General features: G+C 34.6%; 1 protein-coding gene across 5 annotated transcripts; it reads right to left on the bottom strand.

The window, feature by feature from the left end:
• Positions 1-57: 57 nt before the first annotated feature.
• Positions 58-16,677, bottom strand: LOC130814529 (probable anion transporter 5). Of its 5 annotated transcripts, none has more exons than XR_009042437.1 (4): positions 16,495-16,655; positions 16,328-16,372; positions 1,845-5,312; positions 58-388 (listed from the first exon to the last, which is right to left on the bottom strand). XR_009042437.1 is itself a non-coding variant. In XM_057680627.1 (3 exons), the coding sequence occupies exon 3, from the start codon at positions 7,737-7,739 to the stop codon at positions 6,411-6,413; it is 1,329 nt and encodes a 442-aa protein (XP_057536610.1). In that variant the 5' UTR covers positions 7,740-10,535; positions 16,328-16,372; positions 16,495-16,658; the 3' UTR covers positions 5,918-6,410. The 5 variants fall into 5 exon arrangements, 2 of the variants coding, with proteins under 2 accessions (XP_057536610.1, XP_057536609.1); XR_009042439.1 differs by having other exon boundaries at positions 2,009-5,312; positions 16,495-16,654; XM_057680627.1 differs by lacking the exons at positions 58-388; positions 1,845-5,312 and adding an exon at positions 5,918-10,535 and having other exon boundaries at positions 16,495-16,658.
• Positions 16,678-19,673: the final 2,996 nt, after the last annotated feature.

Genomic DNA, 19,673 nt, shown 5'->3' with positions numbered 1-19,673 from the left:
AATTTAGGGCCGGTAAAAGCTGACCCGACCAGAAATTCCAATATAATCAAACAAAAAAAAAAAGCAGGTTAAATGGATATTTAGCAGGTTGACCCGACCTACTACAGATTAGGTTGGGGTTTTAATTTTTGACCTATTTAATTAAACAGGTCAAGTTCAGGTTAAAGGTCTATTGACACATTTATATATGACCCGAACCTGAAAATGATCCAACTGGATTTGTTTGACACCCCTAGGTGCAATAAAACCTTCAACTGGTTCTTTGTTGAGTATAAGGTACTAATTAATACTACATAGCTCTATTTTTGTTGAACTAGCCATTCAAGACACACCTCATCTGCAACTTCTTCAACTGTTCCTTTGCTTTCTTCGACAGGAAGTGCTTTGCCTGAATGAAAATAAAATCAAAGCTAGATTAATATGAAGTGAATTTTAAACCAATAGCGTATACATAAGATGAGTATGAATTAAACATTCGATTGTGATCATTCAAGAGATGAACTATAGAGATCTGTAAGAGTCATATTCATGGTTTCTTTAAGTTTGTTGCATGAAGACGTAGAGAGGTGAGGATACGCAAGCAGAGAAGCAGGGTTTAAAGATGAGGTGATGATTGAGGGTGAATTGTACAATGTTTTACTTGTCGTACTAGAGGTTCTTGTGCTTTTCACTTTTTGGCTCTCATTTTCACACTTCTGAATTTCCTTTATATTTTTGTTATCACAATGGTAAGGTTGTATACTTACTTACACTTTACTTTAGAATTCCATCTTAGTGGGAGCCGCTTAAGGACATTGCGGTGATGGAATGTTGTTGATTCTGGTCCTTACTAATTATAATGCTATCACATATTATGTACACGTACCTGCTTCATGTGACCATTCTTAACTCTTTTCCTCCTTATCTTTTTTGGTTGACTTATGTTTTTACGCAGGTAGTGGAAATCAATAATGTTGTTTGCTTGACAAAATCATGGCAATTATATCTTCAAGAAAAGCATGAAGCTTCTTACTTTGTCTTTCTCAAGTAAGTTAAAGTTTACTTGAAGTACTTGAACTTTTTGTATTCAACAAATTTTAGCAAATTTCAAATATTGTACCTATTACTAAGAATTGTAATTCATGGGAAATGATATTTCATCTAACCAAATGACCCAATAAATAAGGTTGTGTAACTTTCAATCTCTAAGCTCCATTGATGAGATCTTCATAATTTATACTCTCTTTGTCTCACTGTAAATTTTACTTTTTATCTGCTAACTTATATTTTCTTGTGTAAAAGTAAATCAAACACTTAACTCAAAAGTTAAAGGAGTACACATGTATGTTGCTATATATAAAGTCATGTTTTTAAAAGGAGAATGCAATTTATATTTTAAGGATTGAATGAGATATTTGTTTGGATTAGGGTACATCAATCAGATCACCTTGTTATGGAATTCATGGGGAGTTATTGCTTACCTTAAAAGGAGTTATGTAAAGTGTTGGAACCAAAGGACAAAGCCACTTTTGTTTGTGATACAAATCCAAAGTTAAGAGCAACTCAAAATCGAATGCTTTGTTCTTTAATTTTTCAAAAAAAAAATTGTATCTCAAATTTAGTTTTGTAAAGTTTTGCGAATCTAATAAAATCCTTTGTATTTACTTAATTTGAATGTTTGTTGATAGGGAGCACATTGTCAATTGACAATAGAGATGTATATATGGTCTTCGATTTTAAGGGTCTAGATTGACCTAAATAATTTTAAGAGTTCTTCTTATTTGGGTTCATATAAATCTTCAGATAAGGGATTTGAAAAATACAATTGGCTTAAGTGTATGGTCTAATTAGATACCAAAGTTTACCTTTGCGTAAGCTAGAGTATCCTAGACTAAATTTGAAGTGCCAAATTGAAAAAGGAATGTAAGAATTGATGGATTGAAGGTAGTCCAAGAGTGGTTTTTGAAAGGGAAATGTCGAGTTTTAATAAGTTAAGGTTTTGAATTTGGGGAAATGGGAAAGGAGAGACCTGCAGCTGTTATTATGTTCGATGGCGTTCGCAGTTAGTAACTGCAAAACGGTTAAAAAAGTCAACAACCCTGTCCGTAGTTATTTTGAGCTGAATTCATGTTGATCGAAACTTAAACTTGAACTTGGACTAGGGCAAGATATGTCTTCTTGTTCTTCAACTTTAATCTTCATTACCAACCCACAAAGCTCATCGAACAAATCGAACACAAAAAAAGACAAACACAAACTAAAAATCATTATGAAGAATTAAAGATGGCAGTAAGAAGTAAGAACAATGAAAATAGCAGTAAGAGCAATGAACAGTAAAATCGAACACAAAAACAATCGAAAAAATCGAACGCTAAAAAAATCGAACACAAAAAAAATTAGAAAAATCAAACTACAAAAATAAAAGAATGAGAAAAGGAACTAATTCTTACCTTGGCTTTTGGCATTCAGGAATTGATGGTAGTAAGAACTAAAAAGAGTGAAGAAGGCAGAGAAAACAGACACATAAGAACTCAAGAAGCCAAGAAGAGCTTCTGAAGAAGCGCCGCACGTTGGCTTCAACAAATTTTTAGGGTTTATTTGTGAGAACGAGTTATATACTTGGGCCCAACAAAATCTTTTAATATATTTTTTTATGTGAGAATGAGTTTTAGGTTAAATATTAATGGGTTAATATCAGATAATATGGGTCGACCTGCCTGACTGACCCATTTAATAAATAGGTTAAACAGGTTTTTTTCGGATTTAAATATTCAACCTGAATCTAGCCCATTTAATAAACAGATCAGGTTGGGTTGACCCATTTAATTAATTGGGTCAAAAATGTAAACCCAAACCCGCAAATTTCGAGTTGGTTTCAGATCAGGTTAGCAGGTCGGGTCAGCTTTTGCCGACCCTACTAGTTGCACCAATTAGAGTTGAGTTGTATAGTACTCGACAGTGCAATTTTGATCTATAAACATGAATACAAATGACTTCGTTTCCTAGATTGAAGCTTCTCAAGCTGTAGAGGAAAGCATATACATGAGGGACATCCATTGAATTTTCCATTTAAGCCTCCAAAATAACCACTATGTTTCTGAGCTTTTCTAACATCACCTTCGCTTCAAACTTGCTTAGTCAACAAAAGGCTTGTCATTAGCATCATAAACCAAATAGTAGCAGACAAATAGTAGATAACACCAGTTAAAGCAAACCAAATAGCAGACAAATAGTGCTGCATTTACGAATGAATCATGCCCCTAGTAAAGCAAAGCAATTCCGCAAATAACCACTACCCTTTAATTGATCAATGCAGCATACATATTCAGAAGTTAGGCTCAAAATGGAATAGGACTGTTTTAAGTAGTAATGACATACTTGAACTAAATAGGATCAACTTTATGAGTGAAGGGTTACTATCATCTTAGCATGCTTTATCTGTTCTACTGCAACAAAAGAAATATCACAATTTAAAAAAGGCCTATAAGATTGCAATGTTCATATAATACAGTTGAGACGTTTTATGTTCTTTCTAGCAAGAGTCACCCCAACTCTACATTCAGCAACCTCAATGTTGTCCTTGGGGCATCCAACCTCAGCTCCCTAAGATCTTCACTATGATTTTTTCTACATTTTGCTTCAGTTTCTATCATAGCCTCCATATCCTCGTATCCTCATAAACTTCTCCCTTATAAGTTTCTTCTCGGAAGCCAGGTATAAGAAGTTCTAAAGTTTCCATCAACCTACTTTTCCAATAACCTAAAGTTTCTAAGTGACATGAGCTGAATAAACAGTTCTCCCAGGATATCAACAAAGAACACAAAAGCATTTTAAAAACAAGCTTTAAAAGTCCAATTTAATTACAAGTTTACAGCATTTGAAAACCAAGCATTTGACGAGGATAAGGAAAAAGAATATAGTCAACTGGATAGATAAATCAATGCTGGTTTTTATAGCCATAAAACTACAACGGAATCAACTTCACGAGTGGGGAGTACTATAATCCTTAGCAAGGTTTATATCTATTGCAAGAAATATAAGATTGGAGTGTTCACAGAATATAGTTAAATAGTAAACTCCTCTTAAGTTCTTTGTAGACACAATCACTAAACTCTACATCAACCTCTGATCCTTACTATGTATCATAATCTTAACCAAATATAATCAACTTCATTAATAACCCCGATGGACGGATGATAGAAATTGCTACAATTGACCCCAAAAGCTCTCACATACAAAAGTTAATTGTAGCATTTCCAATGGCACGCATGAGCAATTAACAAGAAATTTAAGAACAATAAAGCCAAATTAATTTCTTCTAGTACTCTGCCAATTTTTGAAACAAGATCAAGTGATGATAGAACAGCAATTTCTTCAAAAATCAGAAGGATTAAGAAGAAAGATAGAACAACAAACTCCATAATCAAGAACCCGATTGAAGACAGATAAACAAATAAATAAAAGAATAGGACGAAAAAACAAAACCTCAACGAAAAAACCAAGACCTAAACAAAAAACCAAAACCTCGCCTCTTTTCTTAATTTCAGCTACTCCTGGTTCAAAATTTTGCTGAAGTTATACTCTTAGGTATGATATATGCATCACTTTTTATTAACTCATATCATTATATAGCCAACATAATTCAATCAAGTCCAATCCATTTCTCAACCAGTATACTCCAAGTGATAAAAACCTAACAGGGTTGCAATCAACAACAAGAAGACTGACCCAAAAGCACAAATAAAAGAGAAAATAACAAACCCAACAGAAAATTAAAATCAACGAACATAGCCTTCTAGTGTCTTCATCTTTGATGGAACATCTTCGCTTGAATATAAATTAAAATGAAACTTATGAACTACAAAATCGATCGTCTACATAACCCACAATAATCCAAAAGGGTAAGAGAGCATTATACCCTAATTGCTTCCCGATCTGGGCTTCTTTTTTCACAAAAATACAAGACTTCAACTATAATGCAAGACTTCAAATAAACATCAAGTTTAATCCAAACCAAACCAAAATGAAGACAAATGCAACTAACTTTTCACAAAAATGCAAGACTTCAAATAAACTAAATTTTCCACTTGATTGAACCTTTATAGAAGGATCTCTACCTCTAAGAGATTCAGTGCCAAATAGTAAAAGCATCCAGGGAACTTGTTTCCAATCATTTACAGAAAATTTCAATGTTCACCTCCAGCTTTTCAGGTATTTTGATTAGCTCCATAGCCATCTGAAGAACTTCCTTATTTGAACACATTCCTTCCGAATAATCATACATCATAGAAAGGGCTTCAATTGCACGAAGAACAGATGCAAGAGCGGGATACCTAATAATATTGAAAAAATTCAAAACCGAAGCCCAATTTATTGATATTATCAACACACAAGATAATTATAAAACCTCTACTTCACACAAGAAATCAAAGTACAAAATTCAAATAAAATTTCATGATAAAAATAGGGTAAATTACAAATGCAGTGATACATCAAAAATTCTAAATCAATCAAAATGATCATAGAATTATCAAACCAAGTACCAGAACATCTCAAATTCTATCAAAATGATCACTAAAATAAAATCAAAGTCTCAAACTTTACAACCCAAATGACATATTACATCAGATTCAATCAAATTAATCAAAATGAGACTTGCTGAGAAAGTATCTAAGAGACTGGTGGAGTTAGAGCCGTATTTATCTCTACCCTATGTGATTTTAGGTCGTATATATGAGATGACGGGTCGGTGGGAGGATGCGGCAAACGAGTCCCTCAACTCGAGAAAGATCGGTAGAAGTTCCTACAACGAATAAGACTGAGTCAAGCCAAAGCTAACTCCACAAGCCTGTACTAAAAATGTTATTGAGTTTACTACAACAGAAATATGGGCCGCATGTGACCGTCAAATCTGAAAAAAAAAATCAGAATACAGCAATAAGAACAGAAATTGGTACTTCATAATAAGAGAAAGGCAGAATACAGGCAAGGTGTGTGATTGCAGAATTTAAAGAATTACAAAAAATGGGCACATCTGAAATGTTTAATAATGGATACAAACAATCAAATATATGCTAAATTGCTAAATTTTCCCTACATCTTGGCTAATTATGCATTTTCTGCTTATTAAACTTTTCCAGCAAGAGAAGAACTAATTGATACAACATGAAGTAAATCTTAAGAAGTAATCTTGGTCGAAATCCAGGATATGTTCTCAGCGCGTTTCCATTTTATATGTTCGGTGTACACAAAACCACAATATGTCAACGAAACACGCAATTCTCCCAAAACCACAATATGTCAACGAAATACGCAATTCTCCATCAGAAAGCTCTAACAGATGGAAAAAACTCGATATTCTCTATAATCGAAACGTTATTGAATTAAATTCTCTATATTGAAACATAACCATCACATTTAGAATGCGTAACTCAGTCGAATATTCTTTCTCCGGTTGAAAAAAGCACGAACACTACTGAACTAAGAATACACAGAAGACCCGGAATAACAAATACTGATCGCCAGCTTTCCGGGCTAGAGATCTCATAATTAGCAACTTTTGCAGCTTCAAGAAGTTGGCCGGTAAGCTCAACGCCAACGATACCAGCTAGCGTACCGGCTGTGTTTGAAACTCCCATAACGATTCCAGCATATCGTGGAGCTATATCCATATGATTCACGGCAAACCCAGCTCTTCCGAGAGCCAAGAACCCAAGTGCTACAGAAGAACAGAACACGGCCCCACCAGGGGTTCTAAACATGGGCAACGCCATCAATGCAAGGGAAGCTACGATAAATCCTAACGTATTTAAAAACTTTCTTGTCCGAGTTGTAGACATAAGCTTTCTTGTGATGAGATGATCAGCAACCACCCCACCGATATTTGAGAATATGAACATGTTGAGGTACGGCACCATTTTGGAAGAACCCATATCTTGAAGACTAAGTTTTAGGCCTTGCTCGAAATATGTCGGTAGCCAATTCATAAGTACGTACAAAGCGTAATGGAATGTGAAATTGTTGACTACTATAGCCCAGACCGGCAAGCTAACCAAAATCTTCTTCCAAGGTATCTTCGAAGTTTTGACTAAACCCCCTCCGTTCTCGACTTTGAACTTGTGATGCCCTTTGACGGGCAATAAATTTTCTCCAAAACCAGAAGCAGCGGCTTTGGGGTGCTCTGATCTAGGAGGGTCAGATGCATATTTAAACCAAAGCAGCGACCACATGGCTCCAAGTGCTGCTTCGGCTACAAAGACAGACTGAGGCCCCTTGAACTTCACCAGGCTCGGAAGCACAAGCATTCCTGCAGCAGCACCTAGGTACATCCCAGATGTAGTAAGAGAAACGGATCTAGACCTTTCGTGTGGAGGAACCCATTGGGCCAATACGGTGTGAATCGAAGGAAAGATAAAGCCTTGAGCTACTCCGACTAGAAGGCGTGCAAAAACCAACATGAAAACTCGATTAGGATCTAATGGGACTAGAGCACAAGTCAAAGACCATAAGACGAATGAAAGCAAAAGCACACGCCTGCCTCCTATTTTCTGAGCTGCCCACCCACCCGGCACTTGTGAACAGGCATATCCATAGTAGAACGTAGAAAGTATCGTGCCTTTACTAGATTGATTAACACCAGCAGCATCAGCAGCAATCGTATAAGCAACTGAGAACCCGACTCGCTCTATGTAGCATACAGACGTACATATGAATGTTAAAAGTACAATCAAGTAACGTTTTGGAAACCTCTTTTCTTGCATGGTTCACAACTACATAAACCACAAGTATTTGTCGTCTAATCTTTCGAGCCAAACTTGCGAAACCTCGAATTTATAGTGATAAAAATTGATGGTACCTCACACTTCTAACCAGCATATACACAAAAATTTTGAACCAAAACAACCACAGTGAACTCCAAACTCAAGGTAAAACCCGAGTATTATACACCCTGAAATTGAAATTAAACGATTAGCACTCAACAAAGATCTACCACTATGAAAAGCTATTAGCTTTCCTGCATTTGATTAAACGAAAAAACTATTATACGTTATCTAAGACTGCAATATCTAGTCCATGAAATGGGCCGAAGGTCTCATTAGCCACAACCTCCTTATCTCCATTACTAAGGGTATGATGTGCCGTCTTCTAACACTCCTCGAACTGTGATAATAGCTTTTATGAGCGGAACATACTGGGCATGATAATGATGATCTAGTCCAAGAAATGTAATAATGTCCAACTCAAAACAATTTAGAATATTGTCGGAAGGCTACCAACTATTATTAGACACATATCCACTTCAACGTTCAATATTCAACATATAATTTGGTTATACATACGATGTCTCACGGCAATTCTAGTTTTAGAAATCAGATGGTAATGTTGCTCAAGAACAACAATTCTTCACTAAATTATAAGTTTCCATTTCAAGAAATCCCAATAACAACTAAAAAAACCCATTAAATTCAAATTAATAACAAAATAAACAGCACTAATAAAGTATGCAAATTGAGAATCACAGCCATAACTAAAACTATTTAGTAATCAGAACCCCAAAAACAGCAATAATCGAGAAATTTAACAATACATTGCAAGAATTAGCAGAAAACAAAAAAAAAAAACCCAATAAAAATGAAAAAGAACCCATCAAATTCAATGTAATAATAAAATCAACAATAAAAAGTAAGCAAATTGAGAATAACAGCCATAACCCATAACCAAAACAAATCAGAAAACCTTAAAAAACCAGTAATCAACAAATTTAACAGTACATTGCAAGAATTAACAGAAAACAAAACATCCAAAAAGAGATTACCTTAATATAGTTGAAGAAATGTAATTTTTATCATCAAATTTGAAGAAATTGACTATCTTATCCAGTATTTAAGTAAAGAGATGAAAGAAAATGGTAAAACTCCAGAAGCAATGTCGGATAAATTTTAATGGGAATCAAAAATTAAAATGGGGAGGAGAAAAAAACGTGAAAGTAAGAAGGGAATTGATTATTTATTTCAAGATAGTCAACGAATTTGACAAGGTCGTATCTTCAGATAGAGAAAAAGGGAGGGAGAATTGAAAGAGAGGATCTTCTTCACTGTGTCTGGTACACAATGGAAGAACACAACAAATCTCAAGAGGCTTTCCCTTTTGTGAGTATGTTTTACATGTCCGTCTTATATCTGACCGTCTCACACACAAGGTCTAATTGATTTTTTATAAACACTTAAAGTGTGAGCTTTATTATTTAAAATGTTAAATTAACGTTTAAAATGACATGTTAAATATTGAGTAATTAAAAATGGATAATTTAAATATCAAATTAGATGTTTTACTTAGTTTGATTGAGTTATTTAGTCTAAGTTTACAATTTAAATGAGATGTTTTGAAAATTTGCATACTATTTCAAGGTACAATTATTCAAAATTGAAAATTGAATGTGACTTGACTCCACCATACGGTTGCATATAAAAATTAAATCAGATTTTCAAGATAACTATATATACAAAAGTGTCAAAGTTAACACGACTCGAGATATCATATCCAAAGCTCACTCAAACACCCGAATGTAAACATATATGAAAAGAAATCTAAAAAGTAAGCTTCTTCTAATAAAAATCTCAAAAGTAAACAATGAATTAAAATATATTTTAAAAAAAATGCGTCATTTACCAAAATCTAAGGAATAACATTGTTCGTTGTTACTAAAAGGGTGCAATTATTAAACTGGTTTAAAAAGTCAGCCCAATAAATGCCCACTCATAGTAACAACGAACAGTTATTGGGTAGGCTTTTTGGCTCAGTTTGATATTCATCCGCTGTTAGTAAGACTAACAGCGCGCGATAATTGGGATTGGTAAAACTTTTAAGGTTGCGTTTGTAACAAGCATTTCATTTCAAATTGTAGATTTTAATTGTGAAATCATTAATGAAGAATTTAAGAATGACAAGGTTTGAGAAGTGTGAGATACCATCAATTTTTATCACTATAAGTTCGAGGTATTACAAGTTTGGCTAGAAAGATTAGACGACAAAAACTTGTGGTTTATGTAGTTGTGTACCATGCAAGAAAAGAGGTTTCCAAAACGTTACTTGATTGTACTTTTAACATTCATATGTACGTCTGTATGCTACATAGAGCGAGTCGGGTTCTCAGTTGCTTATACGATTGCTGCTGGTGTTAATCAATCTAGTAAAGGCCCGATACTTTCTACGTTCTACTATGGATATGCCTGTTCACTAGTGCCGGGTGGGTGGGCAGCTCAGAAAATAGGAGGCAGGCGTGTGCTTTTGCTTTCATTCGTCTTATAGTCTTTGACTTGTGCTCTAGTCCCGTCAGATCCTAATCGAGTTTTCATGTTGGTTATTACACGCCTTCTAGTCGGAGTAGCTCAAGGCTTTATCTTTCCTTCGATTCACACCGTATTGGCCCAATGGGTTCCTCTTACTACGTCTGTCTTTGTAGCCAAAGCACTCGGAGCCATGTGGTCGCTGCTTTGGTTTAAATATGCATCTTACCCTTCTAGATCAGAGCACCCCAAAGTCGCTGCTTCTTGTTTCTGAGAAAATTTATTACTCGTCAAAGGGCATCACAAGTTCAAAGTCGAGAACAGAGGGGGTTTAGTCAAAACTTCGAAGAAACCTTGGAAGAAGATTTTGGTTAGCTTGCCGATCTGGGCTATAGTAGTCAACAATTTCACATTCCATTAAGCAATCACAAATTGTTGTATGAGACGGTCTCCCCAAAAGAGCGCCCCATAGATGGGTCAAATAGCCCATCTCAACAATAAAAAGGAATGACCCTATTAAAAATGCAAATCATTAATCAAATGTCTTGCTTATTATACAATTAAGAATATAAATCTACTCAACTTAGGGCACAGAAAATGTCATATCATACCATACCATAACGCTCATAAAATTCTTAATTATCTCAGGGGAAGTAAGATTAATCAAAAACCCATAAACAAAAGGTAATTCGGGAGAAGATTGCAGCATAAAAGTTTGATCTTTGCAACTAAATTAATCAAATAACTTATCTCAATTCCTCCGTTTTTAAAACCTTTTTCAAAATCCTAACTTTGTTGGTCATATGAATTCTTCTAAACGATATTAAGAACTACAGAGGCAAAAACAAATGAAAGAAAACAGATAAATGAGCTTACCACAAATCATCAAAGAATGTAAGAAGAAACTAGGGTTTAATTTTAATGTATGCGTAAAGGTTTTCCTTTGATTTTCGCCCCTTTATTGATTGTTGGAGAAACAAATTTTTTTTAGTTAGGGCTTTCTGTAAGGAATGGGCTCATTCACTGGGCTTATTATAACATTTGGGCCTTTCGACATAAAATAGTTAACAGCAAGTCTTGTATGAGACCGTCTCACCGTGAGACGGGTCCATACAAGCAGCCCAATTAATATTTTTTTAAAAAAAACAACTGAATAAGTAAGTTAAAAACAGTTTTTTTGTGCAGTTACTTTAAAGTTAATATGGGCCAGCCCAAATTAGGCCGTCTCACGATGAGACTGTCTTAATAAAGAGTGTGTCAAAAGTTGAATAGTAGTTGTGAATTTATGAATGCAAGTTTTGCATGAGTATGAGACGAGCTTATATAATTAACTCAATTTTTAATTGATTATTTATGAGGGTAAAGATAATAAGTGATCACTCAAAGACTATAAATAAGTGATTACTTTAAAATTGTAAATGATTACTTTAAGGTTATAAATGATCACTTTAAAATAATAAGTGTACATTGGGCCAGTAATAAAAAATTTGTGATATTTGAAATAAGTAAACTTATTTTAATGAAAGATTAAAAATAAGTTTGGGAAAAAAGTATTTCCCTAGATAAGCATCTCCTGTGCTCGTCTCATGTCAATTGATATTGTTTGCGGATGGCTGACATGGCCCATTACTTTAAATATATAACAACTTCAAAAAGAGGTGGTTTTAAGCTTGTGAAAGGTTTTCGATCATATAGAGTTTAAAAAGATAAAGAGTCCAATATATTAACTTACATTTACTTTATTTTACTTTAAATACTTACTTTCTTTGTCCCCCAAGTTTGATACATTTTTTATTTTTGTTTCTCTCATTGCATTTGCTACATTTCACATTTTCTACTTATTTCTTTTCTCTTGTAATGAAATTCATATAATTTATTATTTTATCTTACGCACTTAACAACTAAAGTACTCTGTATTATTTATGCAAAATCCCTTAATATTAAATAAAGAGCACGGAGTCATAAAAACTAAAAAATATATTATTTTAAAAATTATATAGCTTTAGCTCTTTAAGAATTTAAGTTACTCTTATTATTTGCACAAAAGTTGGTATATAGAAGCATGTTCCAAGCTTGGCATGAATATTTACTTTAAAAATGTTTTGTTTGCTTAAGAGCTACACTTGTGAGAGACCATCTCTTAGTGAAATAAGTCAAATAAGGAGCCTATATTCTCATAATATGTATGAGATGGGCTATTTGACCCATCTATGAGGCACTCTTTTGGGGAGACCGTCTCATACAATAATTTGTGTTTGCTTAATGGAATGTGAAATTGTTTACTTATAGCCCAGACCGGCAATCTAACCAAAATCTTCTAAGCTGAAACAGAAAGAAGCAGCAATCCTCATCCTCATCGACGGCAAAACCAGCAGCGAGGTGTTCAAAAACGGATACCGGGTCGACCCGGATCCGGAAATCCGGGTAGCCGCTTTTTCGAATACCTAAAATTGTGATCCAGATACCAGGAATCCGAGTACCCGGTTTAAACCGGGTCGAAAATCGGATACCCGATTTTCTTAGAATGCTTTTTTTTTAATTTATTTTGTCTTTTTTTCGTTCAACTAGGCGTTTTTATCTCTATTTTTATTTAAAATATTTTTTTATATAAAATTCAAATACTAACTCTTTAAAAATAGGGAAATTCCACATGGTAGCATCGAGCTTTCATGAAACGCCAGTGGTAGCATTTTTGTAAGATTTTTCCACATGGTAGCATCCAGTTTATGTCTTATCCAACTGCCGTAGCATTTTTCATAAATTCTTGTCAATTTCCGTTTGGTTCACCATTTTGACGTTTCTACCCTTATTAAGTGTTGGTTCTTGTCTTTGTAATTTGCACTAACCATTTGAAAACGTTGATAAATTAAATGGTGAATTAAACGTCAAAATGGTGAATTAAACATTTGAGAGCATAAAAATGATTTAAGACAAAATATAAAGACATGAACCAACACTTAATAAGAGTAAAAACGTCAAAATGGGGAATTAAACGGAAATTGACAAGAATTTAACGGAAAATGCTACGACAATCGGATAAGGCATAAACTGGATGCTACCATGTAGAAAAATCTTACAAAAGTGCTACCACTGGCATTTCATGAAAGCTCGATGCTACCATGTGAAATTTCCATTAAAAATACTTAGCTAAATTAGTCATAATCATAAAAGACAAATTAAAAAAATTAAAGCATAATATTATTATACATTGGTTAAAGTTAAGAACAATTATAAAAAAAAAATATATCTGCGGGAGAAAAATTATATTAAGATTCAACACAAGGTTAACTTAATAAATTCCATCACTATTTTATTTATGAAAAAGTAAAAATAAATAAATAAATAAAACCAGATACCGGATACCCAGTTTCCAAAAATATGTAACCCGGATCCGAATCTGGTACCCAGTTTTAAAACCGGGTACCCAATCCGGATTATCCGGTTTGCAAAATCGGGTAAATTATCCGATTTTAAAAACCGGATATAGGGTAACCCGGATCGGATATTTCGAATCGGGTTTTTTGGCACACCCCTAGTGCTATGGGGGCCATTTTCTTTCTCCTCGCTGCACCTATTTTTGGGTATGTTCATACTTCTCTCATCTTCCATTAATTGCCTAATTTCTCTTGTAGCAAAATGGAGTAAAATTTTGTTTATCATTCTCCACTATAGAGTCTTGTTTATGTGAGGTTGTTTATGATATTTGTTTTGAACTGTCAATCGGAAATTATCTCTTCTTACCACTTACATGGTTATGGCTGGTTTATCGTACCTCCAATCTCTACCTAGATGGGAATTTCTTAATTGCATCAGGGAGAGTAATATATGGTAGTTGTCGTTCAATGCATTTTTTATCTATATAAAGTTGCAAATGATATTTGCTATTAAAATGTAAATGCTAATAGCTTATTGATTTTTACAAGGATAAGTTACGTACTTTCGATTCCCCTGACCCGACTTGGTAGGAGCTTATACGGGAGTCATTTAAGGACATTGGTTTAATCGAAAGCTGTATGTAAAATTTTTGTTGAACAAGTTGAGAGACCGATAATATTGAGATTATTGCATTTTTCTCATCGTGAGACGGCCTAATTTGGGCTAGCTCATATTAACTTTAAAATAGCAGCACAAAAAAATTGTTTTTAACTTACTTATTCAGTTATTTTTTAAAAAAAAATATTAATTGGACTGCTTGTATGGACCCGTCTCACGGTGAGACGGTCTCATTCGAGACTTGCTGTTAACTATTTTATGTCGAAAAGGCCCAATTGTTATAATAAGCCCAATGAATGAGCCCATTCCTTACGAAAAGCCCAAACTAAAAAAAAATTGTTTCTCCAACAATCAATAAAGGGGCGAAAATCAGAGGAAAACCTTTACGTATACATTAAAATTAAACCCTAGTTTCTGCTTACATTCTTTGATGATCTATAGTAAGCTCATTCATTTGTTTTCTTTCATTTGTTTTTGCATCTGTAGTTCTTAATATCGTTTAGAAGAATTCATATGACCAACAAAATTAGGATTTTGAAAAAGGTTTTAAAAACAGAGAAATTGAGATAAGTTATTAGATTAACTCAGTTGCAAACTTTTATGCTGCAAGCTTCTCCTGAATTACCTTTTGTTTATGGGTTTTTGATTAATCTTACTTTCCCTGAGATAATTAAGAATTTTATGAGCGTTATGGTATGGTATGATATTTCATTTTCTGTGCCCTAAATTAAGTAATTTTATATTCTTAATTGTATAATAAGCAAGACATTTGATTAATGATTTGCATTTTTAATAGGGTCATTCCTTTTTATTGTTGAAAATATCTAACTTTTATGTTGTAGTCTTCTTCCTAATTACCTTTTGTTTATGGGTTTTTGATTCATCTTACATGCATATTAGCTTGGAGCCCTGGACAAGTAAGCTTTGAACTTTAGAAATGCTTTGTTTGCTTCAGAGCTACACTTGTGAGAGACCATCTCTTAGTGAGACGAGTCAAATAAGGAGCCTATATTTCTCATAATACGTATGAGATGGGCTATTTGACCCATCTATGACCCATCTACCCATCTATTAGGCGCTTTTTGGTGAGACCGTCTCATACAACAATTTGTGTTTGCTTAATGCTGTAACCCGTTAGTGTAGGCAATCAGTGCTATGCATAAAATGCTCCTTCAACACTTAAGTCTTTGTCACATGTTTATTTCTGGTATTACGCCTTACCTAGAGTCTATACGAGTAGATTAGTGCAGTTTAGTAAAATGAGAGATAAATGATGTTGTAAGTTGTAACAAAAACTAGCAATGTAAATAACTTTGTTAGTTTCGTTAGAGTTTGTTAAGAGTCTTAGGTTTGTTAGAGGGGTGCGGAGTCGCCTATAGATGGGAGGAGAACGAGGGAATGAAAATCAGAGAATTATTGTACAGCCTGTCTTGTATGAGACCGTCTCATGGTACAACAATCTCAAAACAACAAGCCCACAAGCTAATAGTTTCTATTGTTGAGCTATTTAACCCAAGTATGAGACATGTCTCACGGTGAAACCGTCTCGTACAAGAATTTGTGATTATTATAATGTGTTGTTAAGCGTAGATGGTTTATTGATAACAAATAATGTTAAACTAAGTAACTAACAAATAATGAAAAGAATTGAAAAACACTAAGAACTCAATATCAAGAACTAACAAAATCAAAACGAAATCATGTTAAACCAAGTCTTCATCAAAAACAAACTAAATAATGAAAAGAATAGAAAAAACACTAAGAAATCTTGATGAAAAAACTAACAAAATCAAGAACTCAAATAAAAATCGAAATCAATACTAAATCAAGAACAGAAATATTAAAAAAAAAATCAACAAAAACCGAAATTCATATAAACTAAATCAGATGAACTAACAAAATCAAAACCAAATCATGTTAAATAACAAAACGAAAATCAATACAAAATAACAAAACGAAATAATAAAAAAAAATTAAAAATAAATTAAAAATAAAAAAAACAATACACAATAGAAAGCTAAAACTAGAACAAACGAAAACCAGCAGAAAAAAACGAAAAAAAAAAATACCTTAGGATGAAGAATTGAAGATGAATGTTTCAGCACCTGTGATGGCTGTGAATTGATACAAAAAGAAAAAAAATTAATAAAATCAAGCGAAATAGAAATCAAGAACTGTAAAAAAAACGAAAATCAGAACATAAAAAAACGAAATAAAGACGAAAAGATTAACATACATTACGAAGAAGAGGATGAATGGCTGAGAAATCATGGAGATGTAAAGGAAGATGAGAGTATGAGAATTGAGAGTGATGATTGAAAAAATGAAAACCCTAAGAAAGGTTGAAGAAAACGGGATGGGAGGAGTGATTAGATTCACCGAAAATCCTTAAAAAAAAATATAATTATGTATCCTTCGCATTGCGTTCATAGAAAAATTAATTATGGACAAGGTTTTAGAAACAAAGAACGGCGGCAACTCATACCCATAAATAAGAGCGCGGTCAATGGAGTCTCCGTCTCGAGAATAATAAAGAAATGTAATTACACAGAAAAGATAAAATAAATGCCTATAAAAAATAACTATATATATTAACTATTAAGCAGGTCATTAACAGGTACCCGAATTAATTTGAAATCGGCCCATGACTCGAACCGGTTAAGAAGGGTCGGATACCCGACCCGGAGTTTTCAATTTTTTTATTTTTTGACCCGCTAAGAAACCAGGTCGGCAAATTGTCCGGTCGAATACTTTTAAACACCCTATTTATATCTATACTTGGCTTCTTGCTCGGGTAATATGGTAGCTTTTGTTTTATTGCACGTGCTATAGAACCTTTTTACAAAGACTCAAAGAGTAGTAAAGTTATACTCGTTAAAAGCAAAACTAATTTGAACATCTATTCAATATTAGGAGTACTAAACTTGCAATTTGATCACCTCAATTATATTCCCTCTATACCATCAAATTCCTTCCCAATCTTTATATTCCGCCATCCTTTTCATTTTATCGCCACCCCCTGAGTAAATTACCATTTTACCCTTACTTTATAAAAAATTAACAATATTGCCATTAAGGGTGAAATTCCTATATATACCACACTCCACCTAAAATTATTCTCACTACAACTAAATACAACTCACTAAAGCTAAATCTCGGAGCAAAAATTAAGTACAATCCCCAAATTATTAATCGAGGTAAGTTATTTTTAATTTAATTAGTTGCAAAAGAAAAAAAAAAATTTCAAAACGAGGCGCCCAGATCTGGGCGCCTTGTTTTTATTTTTTTTTTTTTTTCGTGTATTTAGGATTAATTAATATAAATTTTGAATTATTATTGTAAATTTGTATGTTGTAATGTGTAATTTTTATATTTTTTAGTAAATTTTATATATTGTTTTGAATGCAAAAGAAAAAAAAATTGAAAAGGAGGCGCACAGATCTGGGCGGCTCTACCCCGGTTCAGGCGCCCAAAATCAGGCGCCTGAACCGGGGTAGAGCCGCCCAGATCTAGGCGCCTCGTTGTGAATTTTTTTTTTTTTTTTCGTGTATTTAGGATTAATTAATATAAATTTTGAATTATTATTGTAAATTTGTATGTTGTAATGTGTAATTTTTATATTTTTTAGTAAATTTTATATATTGTTTTGAATGCAAAAGAAAAAAAAAATTGAAAGGGAGGCGCCCAGATCTGGGCGCCTCCCTTTTTAATTTTTTTTTTTTTCGTTATATTTAGGAATAATTAATTTAAATTTTGAAGTATGTTATTATTGTTGTTAATGTTATTATTATTAATTTTATTTTTATTATTATTGTGATTGTATTTTTTTTTTATTAAATATATGTTAATGTTATTATAATTAATTATGTTATTATTAATGTGATTGTTATTTTTTTAATTATTATAAATATGTTCATGTGTTGTTTTATAAATTATTAGTGTAAATTTGTATGTTAATTTTTTTGTTGTTAAATTATTATTTATCTTTGAATAAAACTGTAAAAATTGTAGAAAATGGCTGGTAATCAAGGAAAAGGAAAAGGTTTTTTAAGCAATTGTTGAGAGGTAATAGTTCAAGGCCTACTTTACTTAGAGGGGACCCGCATGAGAGGGGGGTGGCGGGTTCTGCTAGGAGGGCTAGGCATGAAGAGGCTGTCAGACATAGTGAGGCCCAAAGGTCGAGAACGCTGAACCAAGTGCGTACTCCTATTGATGACCAGGCTGACAGCCTCCAGAGTAGTTGGGGGTTTATAGTGATGATGATAATGATGCTGATGATGTTCAGTTCCAAGGTACTGAGTGTCGCCAAGTGGACTGGGCTGTTGTTCGCGGCCCCGACGACAGATTTGCGCGGGGCGGCCCGAGTTCTTCTGCCGCATCTGAGCGCGCAGGACGTAGTTTTGTCGATAATTAGCCCTCACAGTCCACTAACACGGACTGGTTAGTGACATCACCCCAGCCCGGTGGGCCGACAGATACGCGACTGATCCCTAGCTATGGCGGGCACATAGCTAAACTTATTTATGACGGCTCCGAGCGTACGCCTCCGATTCTAGAATGCCGTATTAGGAAGAGACCGGTGGAGTCCATCATCGGACTGAAGGATATGTCCGATGCGCTAAACGATGTTCTACCTGCCACTTCCCTCGGCCGACTACCGGTCATTATGCACCAGCACATCGATTGTGCTTTGATATCTGCATTCGTCGAGAGGTGGCAACCGGATACGAACACCTTCCACATACCCTGGGGAGAGATGACGATTATGTTGCACGACGTGCAACGCATATTGGGTATTTCTATTGAAGGTTCTCTGCCGGCTGAGCCTTCGGAGGCGGAGTGGGAGGTTGGTATCACCAATCTGTTCGGGGAGCCTCTGTCTGAGCTTCGGCGTAAAGGTTCATTCACCGACGGATGCATAACCGTTGCTGAATTGATGCGGCTGTGTCATAGGTTGCAGGCCATGGATACCCAGAAGACAGCGTACTACATGGCTGTCATCGGCTCAACCTTGTTGGCGGATAAGTCCAGAATTGGCATGCGACCTCACCCGATACTTGCCGTGAACGACGATCAGCAGGACGTGGCCTGGGGTGCGGTGACCTTGGCGTTCTTGTACAGGCAGCTCGGAATGGCATCTAGCGCTGGTTGCAAGACCATTGCTGGATGCCTCACATTGCTCCAGACATGGATCTATGAGTACTTTCCCGCTTTCCGCCCTCATGCTCGCCGAGAAGATGTGCCAAACATGACTAGGGCGGAGATGTGGACACCGAAAAAACCATGTCGTGAGCTGGACAGGTTGAGGGACTGCCGCAATGTTCTTGATTCAATGACGGAGACTCAGGTACTGTACATTACATTTTGTCATGCATGTTGTTTTCAATTTATAGTATTTTTTTGTGAACTTCGCTT

Source organism: Amaranthus tricolor, chromosome 6 (assembly GCF_026212465.1).
Source record: "Amaranthus tricolor cultivar Red isolate AtriRed21 chromosome 6, ASM2621246v1, whole genome shotgun sequence".
Lineage (NCBI taxonomy): Eukaryota > Viridiplantae > Streptophyta > Magnoliopsida > Caryophyllales > Amaranthaceae > Amaranthus > Amaranthus tricolor.
The sequence above is the reverse complement of the archived record's forward strand: the minus strand, read 5'-3'. Positions and strand labels throughout refer to the sequence as shown.

Bases quoted from the DNA above. Each gene is read 5' to 3' on its own strand.
- LOC130814529 (XM_057680627.1), bottom strand. From the start codon at position 7,739: ATGCAAGAAAAGAGGTTTCCAAAACGTTACTTGATTGTACTTTTAACA.